Raw genomic sequence first — 17,407 nt, 5'->3', positions numbered from 1 at the left:
TGAAAGCATTTCACGGAATGAATGGAAGACGAATGAGGAGAGATCAGGGGCGACGGCTGCCTCACCTGGAAGCACCTCCTGTGTTTCTCGCACCAGTCCAGGACATCATCAGTCTGCTGGAGAACAGACCAGAATGAGCAAAACAAGCCTAATTAAACTCATTCCCGTCGCCATTTCCACGGTTACTGCGGTCGTCCCCAGCAGAACAGCCAAGCGGACGTCCAAATAAAGCACACATCCATTTACACATATAATTACCAGGTTGATTTTAGGAATATTGCATATTATATACATTACAGAGCACATATACATGTTATATATACTGTGTTCTTCAGGCAGCTGGTCCAAAGAGGTAGAGGAGGTCGTACCGTCCCTAAGAAGAATAAATTATGAAACTTTGAAATAAGTAATTTTATTACTTAAAAATGCATTCTCTCTCTTCTTTGGAAAAATTTTCTATTATAATGTTGCAAAATGTATTATTTTCTTATCGCCTCAGATTTCTTTGTCACCAGCCTCCATTGCTGTGCACCTAAACATATGATCTATATCAGGGGTGGCCAATCTTCTTATTAGCCGCTGTTCTCACTGCAACTCCCTAATTAGATTATTAATTAGGGGACTGATTGGCTGAAGAGTCCTCGCACCTGGGTTTGAACAGCAGACCTAAAGGTTGTTCCATGAAACCTGCACACACACTGGCCCTTTGTGGAGAAGATCCCTGATCCATATGTACATATATGTACAGCTTTACACAAGGTTACAGTAGCTGCGCTATTGGCCGACACCTCCAGGGTTGAAGGTTCGAATCCAATCTCTGCTCTGTGTCTGTGATTTTGCATATTCTCCTGGTGTCATGACGCTTTCCAATCATTACACCAGATTCTTTCCACAGTCATACAAGTGCATGTATGTGCCCTGTGGTGGACTGGCATCCCATCCAGGGTGTACCCCAGCCCTGTGCCCTGTGGTGGACTGGCATCCCATCCAGGGTGTACCCCAGCCCTGTGCCCTGTGGTGGACTGGCATCCCATCCAGGGTGTACCCCAGCCCTGTGCCCTGTGGTGGACTGGCATCCCATCCAGGGTGTACCCCAGCCCTGTGCCCTGTGGTGGACTGGCATCCCATCCAGGGTGTAGCCCAGCCCTGTGCCCTGTGGTGGACTGGCATCCCATCCAGGGTGTACCCCAGCCCTGTGCCCTGTGGTGGACTGGCATCCCATCCAGGGTGTACCCCAGCCCTGTGCCCTGTGGTGGACTGGCATCCCATCCAGGGTGTACCCCAGCCCTGTGCCCTGTGGTGGACTGGCATCCCATCCAGGGTGTACCCCAGCCCTGTGCCCTGTGGTGGACTGGCATCCCATCCAGGGTGTACCCCAGCCCTGTGCCCTGTGGTGGACTGGCATCCCATCCATGGAGCCCCTCTGCTGACTGGGATGGGCTCCACGCCGCTCCAAGCCAGACCAAGATAAGTAGATTTAAGATGGATGGATTTACAACAATAGACAAAAGGAAAAGAACCGCTGAGACAGAAAAACTAAAATGCTCATAATGATAATTCTACAAGCCTGTGCCATACGATGAAAAACACCAATTAAAAAAATGACAGGGAATGGTTAGTGTATAAACTTTAAGCTGCCATAAGTGCGCCCAAACACACCCTTTTGTGAAGCCAATAGTTATGTGAAACATACTCATCTAATGCCACTGCCAGCCAAATGAGGTCTAAAGCAGCAGGGGCGGAGGTGGGGTCCTAGGGGACCCCAGACAGTCCATGTTTTTGCTCCCTCCCAGCTCCCTGCCAGACAGTCCATGTTTTTGCTCCCTCCCAGCTCCCTGCCAGACAGTCCGTGTTTTTGCTCCCTCCCAGCTCCCTGCCAGACAGTCCGTGTTTTTGCTCCCTCCCAGCTCCCTGCCAGACAGTCCGTGTTTTTGCTCCCTCCCAGCTCCCTGCCAGACAGTCCGTGTTTTTGCTCCCTCCCAGCTCCCTGCCAGACAGTCCATGTTTTTGCTCCCTCTCAGCTCCCTGCCAGACAGTCCGTGTTTTTGCTCCCTGCCAGACAGTCCGTGTTTTTGCTCCCTCCCAGCTCCCTGCCAGACAGTCCGTGTTTTTGCTCCCTCTCAGCTCCCTGCCAGACAGTCCATGTTTTTGCTCCCTCCCAGCTCCCTGCCAGACAGCCCGTGTTTTTGCTCCCTCCCAGCTCCCTGCCAGACAGTCCGTGTTTTTGCTCCCTCCCAGCTCCCTGCCAGACAGTCCATGTTTTTGCTCCCTCCCAGCTCCCTGCCAGACAGTCCGTGTTTTTGCTCCCTCCCAGCTCCCTGCCAGACAGTCCGTGTTTTTGCTCCCTCCCAGCTCCCTGCCAGACAGTCCGTGTTTTTGCTCCCTCCCAGCTCCCTGCCAGACAGCCCGTGTTTTTGCTCCCTCCCAGCTCCCTGCCAGACAGTCCGTGTTTTTGCTCCCTCCCAGCTCCCTGCCAGACAGTCCGTGTTTTTGCTCCCTCCCAGCTCCCTGCCAGACAGTCCGTGTTTTTGCTCCCTCCGAGCTCCCTGCCAGACAGTCCGTGTTTTTGCTCCCTCCCAGCTCCCGGGACGAGCAAAAACGTGTATCGTCTAGGGTTCCGCGAGGACCGGATTGAGAAACGCTGCTCAAAATGATGTAATACAGCCTGGGAACAGGATGAGTTGTTTTGCATGAAGGGATGTCAGATTCTAGCCAAAACCTAAATTACCACAAGGTGCTACCAAAACTCTACCCCGAAGAAAATCAGCATGGGAAAAGTGAATCACAAAAACGATCAGATAAGGAAAGGATCGATCTTTAGCCTTTAGTTACTTCAGTCAAGGAATCCATCCATTGTGTTTGTCTCACAGTCCATCTTGTGGCTGTGCATTAACATATGATAAGTGATTTCCCAGCACTTCTGCTTGTCACCTCAAGCCCAGAAATGACAATGACATAAATCAAATGCCTTGACTTCAGGATAACGTGGTTAGTACTGTTAATAGTAACTCTCAGCAGGTATTAGCAGTTTTACTCAGACAACTACCTCAGTCAATAAATGATCAGTCCTGCCATTAATCCTAAGAAAATGATTAAAGGTGTGCGGGGTGCCTCAATCTCTTAGTCACAGCCCTGCTGACCCAATAGGTACGTTGAAGGAAGGAGTTTGTCCAAATTAATTGTACATTTAAAATGATATCAAAACAAACATAACTGAAGACTCAAATATTTCAGCCATGTTTACTGCATTTATATTTGATGAAAAATTATGGTACTGTTTGTCTCTGATATAACCCATCATTTGAATTATTCAAAGATTAAAAAATGAATATGTCAGATCTAGGCAATCTTTCACGTATTTTACATAAACCACCTGAAACCAACCAAAACACAATTGGAAATTACTGCCAGTTTTGTTTAATGGCTGATTCATGATTCATGTCCAATTGACAAATCATTTAATCAAGGCTGGTACATTATGGAGATAAACGGTGGGTCACCAGCACAAAAAGAGAGAAAGCTGGCTGTAACTAAGCGTGCGATGGTTGAAGGACATCTTAACGGCCTTAGCCCGTACAAGGAGGGTGGAGCTAGGAGTATGTAAACAGGAATCTGCTATGGCATGCAGAAGAAGCCCTATTTAATTGCCTGGTTAAAACAAACACCCTACATCAAATTTAGCCATAATTCTATTTAATTGCACTAACACAGAAGCTGTCAGAATTTTTCAATATGGTGCTTTGATGGGCATGGAAAGGGCAAAAATTAATCACTTTCTGCATGGAACGTGCGGACAGCTGATGACAGCCGGGCTCCTGGGAGAAGCTCTATGCACAGACTGAAACCCTCATGATCAGAGACCCAAGGGTGCGTCTATCACTAGGTCCTGAAGTGATTCTGAAGTCGTGCACATGCTGCTAAAGGAGTCAGATCAAGGGTCTAATGATGGAGGTAGTGCTTCCAAAACTCCACAGTCCCCCCAAGACATGTCATCGCTGAGCACTTCTGTTTTCGTGAGCCTTTCACCGCGTCGCAGCCCCAAAAATGCCGTAATGAGGTTTTATCACCTGCCTACGCCATCCCACTCAAAGCTTGTTATGAAAGCAAAGGACAGCTTTTCAAAGGGTATAGTGGCCAATTAGTGTAATTTGTGGCAACCCTGTAACTTGTATAACGTACATTTCGACATCATGGTCCCCGTTTTAATTGACTGCCTGTTTCGGTAACTAAAACATTTATTGCAATGAAAAACATCCTTTTCCAGTGGGGCTTGACTGTAGAATTCATGACCAGTATTAAGTAAAAAATGTCTAACTCATACTGTATTTACTGTAGCATAGATTCTTCAAAAGCATGTTCGGTAATACATTTTGTTAGTGCCTGTTTTTTTTTTTGAACTTCTGTGCGTGGTGTTTCTACTGTGTACTACAAATCAATGCACGACTCAAACTGAATTACGTAAGCATTTCAGGTCTTAGATGCAGTACAGTCATTTATATTATAATGCAAAAGATACACAAGATTTCACGTTATGTAAATGCCTAAAATAAAAATGACACACCCCACGGAAAAGTAGGGCTGTTGTTAGACCAGTCTAAACATAACCTTTAACCACTGCATTCAAAAATCTTGATATTATTAAGCCGTTTTTTTAAGTATTAGAGGCCTCTTTTACTAGTAAGCCTACTTTTTAAAAGCACTTGCTTTTTGACACCTGATTTCAACGTGGAACCTTGCGTTACGGTGTCACTCTGCCATGTAACACATAAAATCGTCGAGGGAACGAACCAATGCGAGATTTGCATTAAAGTGACGTAATCCCCCCAACTTACCAATTGCGTTTGAGGAAATTCGCGTTTTAGTAGCGCGCGTTATTGCAGTGCAGGCGCCACAAACCAAAATAATGTATTATTTCCAGCTTCTTTATGATTCTTTCATCCGTAACTAGTAGCCTACATGTATGGGCAGCAAAAAAAAATGCATAATGGTGCCGACTACACTAGCAATCAGTTGTAAGTATTATGCAAATACAGTGAATGAAATTGAACAATATAATTACGTCCCCTATGCAGATTTGTATGTGGAGTTGACAACATGGACAGTCTGTATTTGTAAGTCTTTTACTTGAATCAGTAGCTTCGTCAAGATAACTAGTTTTGAGTAATGGAACACGCAGGTGGAACAGGAGACTTGTAAAATAAAGGTTTTCCTTCACGAGCGCCTCACTTGTAATCTCTGAATCCAACAGCAGCCACATACTGAATACAAGACATTTCTCACTGTCATGGACTCAACAGACGCAGGAAAAGCAAGTCAACAGGCAAGCGTTCAAAAGCCCCATAGGCTCAAGGAATACTAGATTAATTCAATACTAGATAACTTTCACAAGGCAAGGAAATAGGTTATACTCTGAAACACAAGAATTGACGATGCAACTTTTAAGAAACCACAGTTACACCTAGATAGCAGCCTGACGGCCAGATGCTGTATATTGGCATCAGCCCCCAGCATCTGCATCACCCGCAGTCTGAAAGCTATTCATATGCATATCGGTACTGTTTCAGTGAGGGGACATTCTGATCTGAAAATCCGTCTCCACAGAGTACTACGGATCCAGAAGAGTTATATATATATATATTTAACATAAAGTATATTTTAATCGGGACGACATTCTAAATAATTTTCAACTAACTGAATGTATGTGTTTACCTAAAGCAACATTCTTGAAGTGAAAATTGATAATATAATGAAATGTTAAAGTCACGTCTTCATTAATAAAAAAAATCATTAGCCTATTCCATTTTTTCGCAACACTACATAGGACACTTACCATTGTTTTGGGTCTCTTTTAATCACATTAATGAAGTGAGCTGGCGCGCACATTTAAACGTAGTTTGTTAAAAAAAATCTGAAATGCACAGTTAAAATTAAGCATGATGAACTTCACCTGAAGATGTCGGAAATAGGCAGCGAGCTGCGTTATGTGGAGAGCGAGGCAGCGCGAGCTGCATCTCGCGCTGTGAATCTTCTCGCGCGCCTCCGCGTCCTCAGCATTAGGTCTCCGAGCCACGGCGGCCCCAAGCGCGCACCATACGATCAACAGGCTCATCCCGTCCATTCCCGTTATTCCCCGTTTTCTTCAGCGCCTTTCTCTATGTGGCACCCCGGAATTAAGGAGCTGCAGATCTATATGCACCATGCACAGCTCCCCGGACACTCCCGTTACGCCTCCTCACCACTTTCTACAAACGGGCACTTGGCGGAGCATCCTTTTTTTCTGATGATTGCAAATGATTATTTGACAGTTTTTAATGCCTAAAATGTTGCTGATTTAAAAATTACCCCTTTTATTACGGTAACAACAATTTCCTGCTGTTTTCGGATTCTCTTTGACGGGCAGCACACTGTTTTAATAAAACGGAGAATTTATTGCAGGTCTTAAAGTTTTAACTACCTGAAATAAAGAGTCTGATCGAGGTGTAATTTGCGAAATAAATACTGCGCATTAATGCGCCCACGTTTTTCGAAAAGTCTGGCAAGACTGGCGTAACTCCGGTTAATCAAAGATTATAACGACGATTTCTTGATTTAAAACTTATTGATAGTTATTTAGCGGTAACACCTGACAGCTGTTTCAAAAGTATCACCACCAGATCATATATATTTAATTTTAATTTGAAATATGACTTAGAACTTAGACTATAATTCCACCATTCCCTTAATTTTAAGCTTGGATGTCACATCTCCAGGACTGAATTCCGCTCCCTCGGCTCTGTTTGTGTGGTGTGTACATTTTCCTCCTATGTTTCTGTGCTTTCCACTCACAGTCCAAAAATGTCAATTCGTTGTGACTAGTGTCCTGGCACTGGTGCCCCACAACTCTGCAGGAAAACATATTAAAAAAGGAGCACACAACAACTTCACTAAGAACATTCTTTCCAAATTCCTACATTTGAAAAAAAGAATTATGGCGCCCTCTACTGGACGATGAGGAATGCTGCAATATTTGACAAGGTACCACAGTGTTTGTACTGGAATGTCGTGTTTAAATAAAGGTTAAAGATCCAATTAGTTAATATTTGGCAGTACCTGTTGTTCGTCTGTCTCTATTTGGCATGCCCTAATTTTATTCAAACTTCTCAGGATTAATTGACACAAGTTTTAAATCACAACGATCTGGATGAATTTATCAGACTATATAAAAAGGAGGTGACTGGGTTTTCGCATGTATAATCAATGTAGGTGTGGGGGTCGTTTTGGGACCGACATTAAGACGGCAACCTTCCAAAAAAACTGGATAAATGGAAATGTGTGCGTTTTCATCACTGAGTATCAACTGTCTGTATTAGTCAAAGATTGACGTAACAGCTTTCTTATCTGCTTAACATATATAGGATTTGACCTTTCAAAGTGAAGATCGCCACTTTCAATTGAAATTTTATCGCTTTAATTTTCACAGACAAAAATATGGTAACTGAAGCCCCCCTATAAAGGGTCTAGAATCACCTATGGTTGATGAACTGAAGTAACTCCACTTTGGAACCCAAGAAAGTCCCCCCCCAAGTTGGGGCAGTTATCTGTGGCCTTTTGGCGCTGAGAGGAAGCCACAGTTACGGATGGCTTGCATGGTGCTGATTACCCCTCGCTAGTTATGGGAGATTTACGGTGCACCGTTGCATCACACTTGTTTGATGTTATTATTGATTATTATTATTTTATTTTAGGTGGCAAACAGTTATATGAATATATGATTATGAGTCACAACGCTGGGTCTTGTTCAGACTTCCTCTGCTGCCCCCTGGAGGATGGGCTCCCCCTTTGGGTCTGGTTAGGGTTAGGGCTTCCTCTGCTGCCCCCTGGAGGACGGGCTCCCCCTTTGGGTCTGGTTAGGGTTAGGGCTTCCTCTGCTGCCCCCTGGAGGACGGGCTCCCCCTTTGGGTCTGGTTAGGGTTAGGGCTTCCTCTGCTGCCCCCTGGAGGACGGGCTCCCCCTTTGAGTCTGGTTAGGGTTAGGGCTTCCTCTGCTGCCCCCTGGAGGACGGGCTCCCCCTTTGGGTCTGGTTAGGGTTAGGGCTTCCTCTGCTGCCCCCTGGAGGACGGGCTCCCCCTTTGGGTCTGGTTCCTCCCAAGGTTTCTTCCTTCTAGGGAGTTTTTCCTTGCCACTGTCACCTCTGGCTTGCTCACTTGGGGCTTTGGGCAGGGGTAATGTAATGCGCTACACAAAATTGAATTGAATTGCATTGAATCAGCAGTTCCTCCATTTTGCCTGTCATTATTAACTACCTGTGAAATACTCTTTTGATACTGTGGCACTGAACTGAGTATTACATACAATATTTACACTCTGTGTGTCATTAAGTCAGTTGCTGCCACTTTAGTTCCTTCCTGTAACCTGTAACTGACCTGGTTCCAAAAGCTCTGGATGGGCACCTTTGGAAGTCTGAGGCTTGGAGATAAGCCTGTCAAGGTTCAACAAACCTCATCTTTATCTGCCAATTGTTTGTCAAAAAATGTGATTCTGAGGTACCTTTGTTGTTTAAGTTCAAAGTTTAGGATGTTTGTCAAATTGGCAATGCAAAAAGACAGTAATAATAGCTTTATGCATTGTTGAAGACCACATATATTAAACAACACACAAATATTGCAATGAACACCAGAAGAGTAAAACTCTGTAATATTTTAAATCATTTAATTATTGCATATGCTATCTGTATTCAAATCTGGTAACAACATGCTCATTTTTAGAATATAAAAATGCATTGTTTTCCCAAAAGCTAAATTAAACACAAAATCAACTGAAGTGAATCTTAGACCATAATAATTTATTACGATTCATTTTACATTGCCTGTTGTGGCGTCTACATAATAGCAAATCTGAGATGTCCTATCTTTCTGCCAGCTTATGGTCAGTGGACAATATATGTTGTTTATCATTTCAAGACCAGTAGAGTGCTTGAACTAAATGGGCAAATTAACAAATTCAAAGTGTTTTAAAGGTGGCGAGTATGATGTGCAAAATATCCCTTAGTTACCCTGTCAATAAAGAAAAAAACCTGGGTAAATATTTAAAGGGCAAAGACTTGTGTGGTTTTTAAAGGGTCAAAAAATTTTGCATTACCCAAAATGCCCCATCTGTCAAAAGACAAAACCCTGTGCAGTTCAAATGTAAAAGCATCAGCGACATAATCGGTTCAGGCAGCTCTCACATGTTGATCTCAAGCCAGACTTTATATATTAAATTATGGAATAAAATTTTTATCACATAACCTACTGCAACAGCTGCTTCCGTACCAAGTCCCAGCTCAATAAAGAACAATACACTCCGTTTCAATCAGGTGGTTAAAAATAGCAGAATACATTTCAGACGATTCCGTTGTTTTTTGGATGAAGACCAGGACAAAGGTGTAGGTTTCGTGTCTTTTCTTGTAGCGAGGAGAAGCAGTGTTGAGAAGATGAGATAGAGTTGGGGTTGAGGGTGTGGAAGCTTCGCTTGGTGCTGGGCTCTGCTCCTTTGGCAAGTTGAGACTTTGAATGATTTTAAAGGCTTCAGTAGGGAGCCTGTTCCGGAACATTAAAGACAGCATTGTTATGGATGACGGGACAGACTCAGGTTTATGAGCACAGTCAATGGTGCATTGCTCCGTCAAATTAATAATGTGCACCCTCAGGTGGAAGCAGATCAGTCCATAATGCGACATGTTGCAGGGATCGAACCCCTACATTAATTTCAGATGCACCCATATTGGTTTTGTTCTATACTCCACTGTGTGACGTGGATCGGCGTGATGGCACAAGTAGGCAGTGCAGCCATGCCTATCCTGACCCAACAGCTTGGTAAACAGAATTTTAGGATGAGGAATGATTCTTGGAAGACCTTAGAGGAAGAACCAGCAGTCACAGATAATGTACTGGGAAACATTGATATTATCTTTGAGTGCAAAGCCAGAATTCTTGTTGATTCCTAATGACAGCACAATCACATGGTTGTCCAGAGTGTCAAAGAGTTCACTGTGGAGTTTCAGACAAGAATATGGGGTGTCTGTGCTCTGGACAGATTAGGTCTCACATGGTAATCAGTCACCTAGACAGGATCTTCTCATATCTGCTCTGGGTTTTGAAGATAGGTGACGCTTATGTCTGCTTGGAGTGGTAGAGGGGAAAGGAAGTTTTTGTTGTCTGCGAATTGTGTCTAACTACACTTGGAAATGAAATACCAAATATTATCTTAAGGTACTCCGGGGGGGTTCAGCAAAGTAGAAGGCCAAAAGAGTAGGGGAACAGAAAATGTAAGGCTTTGTTTAGGTATGTTTGGCTCTAGGCCATAGATTTACATGATGGGATGGCATGAGTAACAATCTAGTTCTTAGAAAGATGAACGGAACTGACCATGAGCCACAACAGTGCAGGTTGTTGCGAAGACCAGGCCTGTCTATTTGCTCATGTGGAGGTTAAATGAGATCCAGACGAGGCCAAATGAGTACAGTGTGGAAGCGATCCGGGGGAGTGTCAATAAAGAGTCAAAGTCAGGAAAGAATGAGCTTGATACTTCAGCACAAACAAGGGAATCCCTGCTTTGCGTCTTATTCTGCTTGGGATAGTCAACAGGCCTCCGCATAGCACTGTACTGGAAGACCAGATAGATGGATGGATGGATGGATGGATGGGTGGGTGGATACATGGATGGATGGATGGTAAAGGTGACAGAGTGAGTAATGCTTAGGTCTCACTTCCATCGTTCGGACACCAAGGTCTGTGGTTTTGGGTAGTTTGCACATTTTTCCTCATATTTGCGTGGGTTTCCTCCCGTGGTAACTTCCTCCAGAGTGTGTCCCCTGTATCCTATCCAGGGCATCTCCTACTCTGAGCTTCCTGGGAATGACCCCAGGTTCACAGTACCCTGTAATGTCCAAGAGGTTACAGAAGATGAGTGTCAAACGTTCCTCAGTGGGCACCAATAATACTCGTTATACTTGCAGGGAGCTGAGCTCTATATATCCCAACCATCTTGGGTTCAAGGCTGGTTGGAGACCAGCCTAAACCATACTGGACACTTGAATTTGCCCCCTGTTTATCTTCATGAATTTTGTATTGTTCCTGTTAGGTGTCTTTGCGTTTAGTTATCCCTGCTGGTCTTTAGGTTTGTGGTTGTCTTACCTGTGTTCCTAGTCTCTCCTTGTGTCTGAAGTTCTTGGTGATTATTCATGACCCTCAGCTGTTCCCTGTAGCTCATAGATCTTTATCTGTAATTGGTAATTACCCACACCTGTTCCTTATTATTCCTAGTTCCTAGAGCAGTGTTTCTCAAGCCAGTCCTCGGGGACCCCAAGACGTTCCCCGTTTTTGCTCCCTCCCAGCTCTCAAACCTCAACCATCGGGGGTCCCTGAGGGCTGGTGTTGGGAAACACTGTCCTAGAGTTTGGTTGTCAATAGCCTGCACCTGTTTCTTGTCTAGTCTTCATTACCTGTAGTTTTATGTGTCCGCCCTTGCCCTGTTCCTTTGCCGGTCATTGTGACTGTTGTTAGTGTTGTGTGTTTGTAGCCTGGGAGTAGATGTTCATTCCTTGTTGTAAATTCTGCTTCTAGTCCATGGACTCCCCTGTGTTTCCTCGTATGTCTGCTCACCCTTGGTTTTACCCCTCGTTGTTCCTTTTGTGTTTTCCAAGTTCAGTTTATAATAACGTACCTTGTGTTTGTCAGCTGCACTTGGATCGTCCTTCTGTCATCTTGACAATTAATTATCTGTGGGAAAAAAGGGTGGGTATGAAACAGTACCCAATTATACAAATATTAAACCCGAATTAAACCAAGTGGAAGATCAACATATCATGAGATGATGCTCTATTTGTTATTCACATTCGCACTTGTTTTCTTCACCAGTTTCTCAATAAATTGCACTATTGCAAATCATTTTAATGTCATTAAAGTCTGTTACAATTGTTCTGATATGATATTGTTCAAAATAATATACAGAAGTTTCTTTTAATGCTTCTTATTTCTTTTTATGCCAATGATTTTAGTTAGTTGAAGGAATATTTTTTACATTTATGTAGCTATTATAGTTTAAATCAAAGCTTTGTGTCTATTTAAATTACGGACTGCTCAGCCCTGCCTACCACCAGCGCCACCTTCTGGCCATCACCAATATCACCAACAACTCTCAAAATTTCAGTGCATGTTGGTGGAGATCCAGTAAACAAACCGCCTAACACACGTCAGGAGTCAAGGTCACTGTATCTGGGCTGCATGATGGTGATGTAAGTCCACACTATAAATAAGGCTGAGGACGTTAGTCTAGTTGTGCTTTGCTGTTCCTCTGGAAAACATCTGCCATGAGACTGTTGGTTGCCATAGTGATTTCGGGGGTCCTGGCCAGCGCAAAGGTGCCGGACCCCGCCAACGTCCACTACCCATCCTGTGACTCCACGGAGGCAGAGGAGGCCGCCATCTTAGCCCAGGACTACATCAACGCCCACCACACCCGGGGCTACAAGTATGCCCTCAACCAGATTGACGAATTCAAAATCATCGATAAGGTGGGTCTGAGGCATCCATTGCGGTGCCACGTGGTAAAATTTCCTTCTACTGATCATACTGATTAAGCAGAAAATGTATCTTGTTGATAAATATCATGCTGTGTAATATTTACATAAATCCTTTTCCTCTATATTGCTTTTAAAATCCAGCCCTATGCTATAACCGTTTTTCGAATTCGGTACAAAATACCCGCCTCGTCCACGGTACCAGTTTTTATGCCAGTGGAAAACCAACACCACGAAGTACCATGCTTTTGGAATTTTCTGGAAGTATGGTACCTGGTGCAGTGGAAAAATGCCCAAAGATGTTGCCACTAAATAAAATATTATTTAATATTAGTCAAATTTTATACAGATGCCGGTTAATGCATTTCTATCCCTGTACTTGTAATATGCCTTAAATTAATAACTTTTGACCGAAACAATCATTGTTTCGGATTTATTTGCACTGGATGTGATTTGACTGATTAGCACTAGCATTATGAGAACAACATCAGCTCCTTAACCATTCCGCCCCCTGCTGTTTTGCAAAGAAATTACACTGCAGAACAAGTGTGATATGTGGGATTAAAGTTCAGTTGCACAATGTGAAAACATCAATGAAATCTAGAACATGTTTCTGGGACACTTGAATTACAGGTTTGACTCTTGCACATATTTAAAGACAACCTGTATAAATGTGAAAAAGGCCACCAATTCTTAGACTACAGCATAATGTGGAACAGGGAGTACATGTTAAAACTCTCAATATTTAAATGCAGCGTAAAAGACTACATTCCACCAATGAGGTATCTGTGCATGTGATTATTTTGCTGCATTTTCCTGCTCAGTGACACACACTTGTCTCCTCTTTAGCCCGATGGCCAGAAAACCTATTTGATGGAGCTGGATCTGCTTGATACCACGTGCCACGTCCTGAACCCAACACCCGTGGCCAACTGCACCGTCAGGCCAAAGTATGAAACGGTAAAACGGGACCCTTCTCTTCCCCCCCCCCCCCCCCCCCCGTTTCTCTCACCGCTTCTCCGCTAGAGACGACGTGAATTACGCCTGCGTTAACATAGCAGCATGACGAACATCAGGAATCAAAGCTTTAAACTGGGAATGGAAAGTCAGCAGCTTCCAGAATCCTGAAAAAAAGCCAGTATTGGTTCATAAGGCTGGCAATACTAGGCTAAATCTAGCATGCTGCTAATGGCTAGAGCTACAATATCAACAAGTAGCTATACTTAATGTTAGCTTGAGGCTAACATTCCCAACAATGGCCTGAGGCCAGTGTAATACTGAATATTAATGAATTTTAGTTATATCTTAAATAACACATTGAATTTTTAAGCATCCTGCTTCACCAGTCCAGGGTCATAGTGCATTATGAAGACAATCATCCCTCTATGTCCAATTGTACTTTGACTCTATTTGAAAGAGCTGCTAGTATATCCTGCTCCTCAAACAAATTTGCCAAACAAGCCAGTTCAAAGGTCACACGGTGCCCCCTTCACCATGAGCTCCATGAGGCACCACAGTGACATTTCAGCAAACAAGGTACTAGTTGAGGCTGATCAGATCTGTACACCGATATACAGCAGGGGGCCGCGTGTGGCTCCGTGGGCTCAGGCTCTGTGCCTGTGATCAGATCCGTACACCGATATACAGCAGGGGGCCGCGTGTGGCTCAGTGGGCTCAGCCTCTGTGCCTGTGATCAGATCCGTACACCGATATACAGCAGGGGGCCGCGTGTGGCTCCGTGGGCTCAGGCTCTGTGCCTGTGATCAGATCCGTACACCGATATACAGCAGGGGGCCGCGTGTGGCTCCGTGGGCTCAGGTTCTGTGCCTGTGATCAGATCCGTACACCGATATACAGCAGGGGGCCGCGTGTGGCTCCGTGGGCTCAGCCTCTGTGCCTGTGATCAGATCCGTACACCGATATACAGCAGGGGGCCGCGTGTGGCTCCGTGGGCTCAGCCTCTGTGCCTGTGATCAGATCCGTACACCGATATACAGCAGGGGGCCGCGTGTGGCTCAGTGGGCTCAGCCTCTGTGCCTGTGATCAGATCCGTACACCGATATACAGCAGGGGGCCGCGTGTGGCTCCGTGGGCTCAGGCTCTGTGCCTGTGATCAGATCCGTACACCGATATACAGCAGGGGGCCGCGTGTGGCTCCGTGGGCTCAGGTTCTGTGCCTGTGATCAGATCCGTACACCGATATACAGCAGGGGGCCGCGTGTGGCTCCGTGGGCTCAGCCTCTGTGCCTGTGATCAGATCCGTACACCGATATACAGCAGGGGGCCGCGTGTGGCTCAGTGGGCTCAGCCTCTGTGCCTGTGATCAGATCCGTACACCGATATACAGCAGGGGGCCGCGTGTGGCTCAGTGGGCTCAGGCTCTGTGCCTGTGAGCAGATGGTTGCTGGTTCGAGCTGACCTCACCACATCAGTACATCCTTCCATAAGGCCCTTAACCCCCAGCTCCCTGGGTGCTGAATCAGGCAGCTGCCCTTCACAGCCAGCTTACTCTCACCTACAGAAAGCAAGCTGCAGGAGGCACAGAGACAAAGTCCCCACAGGGATCATTAAAGTATCAACTATTTTTATTTATATAACTTTTTGGCTTTTGACAGCTGAAATTCACAGAGGTGGACATTTCAGGATTTTTACTTTCTGGACCTGAAACGCTCAACTCTGAAACAGCTGTACAGATACTGTAAAAGCAGGGGTGATAAATGCATATTTAATTTGCCTTAATTCATCCGCTCTATAAACAAACATTTGCCTATAAAATTATAATGTCCCCCTAATATCAAACTGTCTTACACCCATGCCTGAAGCTGAGGTTGCTTCCTAAATGTTTCTCTGTGATTCTGCTGCGATTTGTTTTTGGTTCGGATTCCTTTACTGTTCTGCAGGACCTCTTTATCAGTGATGTTTATTGACTGTAACTGCACTGCATTTTTTGTGTGTAAATGTAGAACATCGAAGCAGACTGTGATGTGGTGTTGAACTGGGACAAAGGAGTGCTAACAGTTCAAGCCTTCAAGTGCAAGTCCAAGCCAGGTGAACATCTTACATGCTTTGAATGTCCAGCACAATAGATTCATTTGGATGATCCACAAAATCAGTGGCGTTTAGCCAGTGGCGGCTGGTGAAACATATTTTAGGTGGGACACACACTTAAAAATAAGTGATTGTTGTTTATTTAAAAATATACATATATTTTAGAAAACAAAGCCCTAGCGCCCCCTATTGACCAGTCATCACTGCATTTAACTTTGTCACCTTGTGTCTCATGCAGAGTCACGTGAATTCCCATGTGGGGGTTGCGTTGAGCTTTTGCCCCTTAATGACACTTCTGGTCTGGAGCTTGTCAAGGTTTCAGTGGCTGCTGTCAACGATAAATCAACACTTCCTCCTGAAAGAGCCTACTTTGACCTGCTGGAAGTAGGAAGGTTGTCCTCACAGGTGAGTGCTGCCCTGTCACTTTAAACTCAGGTCCAGAAAACAAAGTTAGTGGGCTATCAGTGTAACCACATACTTCTGTGTGTTTGTGTGTGTGAAGCTCACATATTCTCATGTTCAGCCTGTCTGTGGAAGAGTGATTTTGGAAAAGGCATGGATTTCGCAAACAGTGGAAGTGAATTCTTGCGTGCAATGTTTCATACTTAATACTTGCAGATCGTAGGAGGCGGGCCAAAGATTTTGGCTGAGTTTGTTGTTGTTGAGACCAACTGCACTATCAGCGATCATGACGACAGCTGTGCCCACGGCGATCACGCGACTGCTGTGAGTACACGAGAGGAGATGTGGCTATGGGAGGACGTCTGAGCTACTGGGGGTCCTTCTGGTAACGGGGGGGGGGAACCATTAAATTAGTCTCCAGCTTATCTGGGAGTAACTCACCTGTGCTGTGCCACTGCTCCTGCCTCAGACCCATCATGTGACATAACATGGTGCTGCTCGCTTGTTTTTAACGTAAAACTCGCTATGCTCCACAGAGCAAAATATTCTGCACATCTGTGCAGCTCCCCAATGAAGCTGCCACCGTCGAGTGCAAAGACATCGTGGTAAGGCTCTTTTTAATTGTTGGTGTGAGTCGTAAACCGCGGGCCGAATGGCTTCATGCCTCGTTATGATGGCCCCAGCGAGCCTGTGCATCGGGGCGGAATATCGCACGGGCAATGCTAGGCTATAGCTAAGAGCCCCAGGGTCCAAGCAACTATGGTGTGACCAACCAATCAGATACCTAGGGCCCCCCGGGTTTATTGATCTGCCCCTACTGTGCATTTAACCTTGAGAGGTGTGGATTTGCTGCTCCAGCTGAAGCTGATAGTTTTAAAAAAAACGGCCAGAGCACAATAGGCCAAGATGTCGGCTGTCAGAGAGCAGCAGAGCCTTTTTCTGGAGCCATGCGTGTCTGCATGCAGGACGCCTTGCAAAACGGCCGCCGGCGTGTGTAACCATAGGGCCGTGCGTGTTTCTCATTTCTACCAGACTGCAGATGTGGCCGGCCTTCCGCAACACCATCACCACCACGATCACCAGCCCCACCTCAAGCACCACAAGATGATAGCCCTGCACGACCCCCACAACACCAGCCTGCTGTCAGAGTCCGGGGAGTCGGCTGAGGTGCCAAAAGTGAGGCGTGAGGCCGTATTAATGCTGCCGCTCTTCCCTGCGGCCACCCGCGGTCCAGCGCCCGTCTGCCCCGGAAAAGTCCGCTTTTTCTGAGACGCTTCCTCTACAGACAGTTTTCTCCCAGTTTCCGTAGTCGATGACCCTGATTGTGCTGAAGTACAAATCGTAAACAAATATAGCAGCTACCTGAGAGACAAGATGCATCACGATTCATTAATGATGCTAATAAACATGATCAGTATT

General features: G+C 45.2%; 2 protein-coding genes across 3 annotated transcripts in view; one reads left to right on the top strand and one right to left on the bottom strand.

Annotated features, from left to right (window-relative positions):
• The window catches only part of LOC111840627 (anosmin-1-like), a 27,779-nt gene extending 21,505 nt beyond the window's left edge, over positions 1 to 6,274 (bottom strand). Inside the window, exons 1-2 of the mRNA XM_023805625.2 lie at positions 5,948 to 6,274; positions 66 to 113 (exon numbers count right to left, since the gene is read on the bottom strand). Coding sequence (XP_023661393.2) covers positions 66 to 113; positions 5,948 to 6,118 — 219 coding nt within the window. The 5' untranslated portion in view covers positions 6,119 to 6,274. The remainder of the gene's footprint in view (positions 1 to 65; positions 114 to 5,947) is intronic.
• ahsg2 (alpha-2-HS-glycoprotein 2) overlaps positions 1 to 17,407 on the top strand; it is a 27,775-nt gene extending 10,368 nt beyond the window's left edge. The window contains exons 1-8 of one of the 2 annotated variants that reach the window (XM_072704419.1): positions 11,515 to 11,607; positions 12,351 to 12,532; positions 13,388 to 13,498; positions 15,502 to 15,586; positions 15,825 to 15,991; positions 16,205 to 16,312; positions 16,525 to 16,593; positions 17,021 to 17,407. In XM_072704419.1, coding sequence (XP_072560520.1) covers positions 11,586 to 11,607; positions 12,351 to 12,532; positions 13,388 to 13,498; positions 15,502 to 15,586; positions 15,825 to 15,991; positions 16,205 to 16,312; positions 16,525 to 16,593; positions 17,021 to 17,257 — 981 coding nt within the window. In that variant the 5' untranslated portion in view covers positions 11,515 to 11,585 and the 3' untranslated portion in view covers positions 17,258 to 17,407. Of the gene's footprint in view, positions 1 to 11,514; positions 11,608 to 12,350; positions 12,533 to 13,387; positions 13,499 to 15,501; positions 15,587 to 15,824; positions 15,992 to 16,204; positions 16,313 to 16,524; positions 16,594 to 17,020 lie in introns of those variants that run through there. The other variant, XM_023805628.2, reaches the window with a different exon arrangement.

The sequence above is a fragment of the Paramormyrops kingsleyae genome, chromosome 21 (assembly GCF_048594095.1).
Source record: "Paramormyrops kingsleyae isolate MSU_618 chromosome 21, PKINGS_0.4, whole genome shotgun sequence".
NCBI lineage: Eukaryota > Metazoa > Chordata > Actinopteri > Osteoglossiformes > Mormyridae > Paramormyrops > Paramormyrops kingsleyae.
Note: the sequence above shows the minus strand (reverse complement) of the source record. Positions and strands in the feature narration are given on the sequence as shown.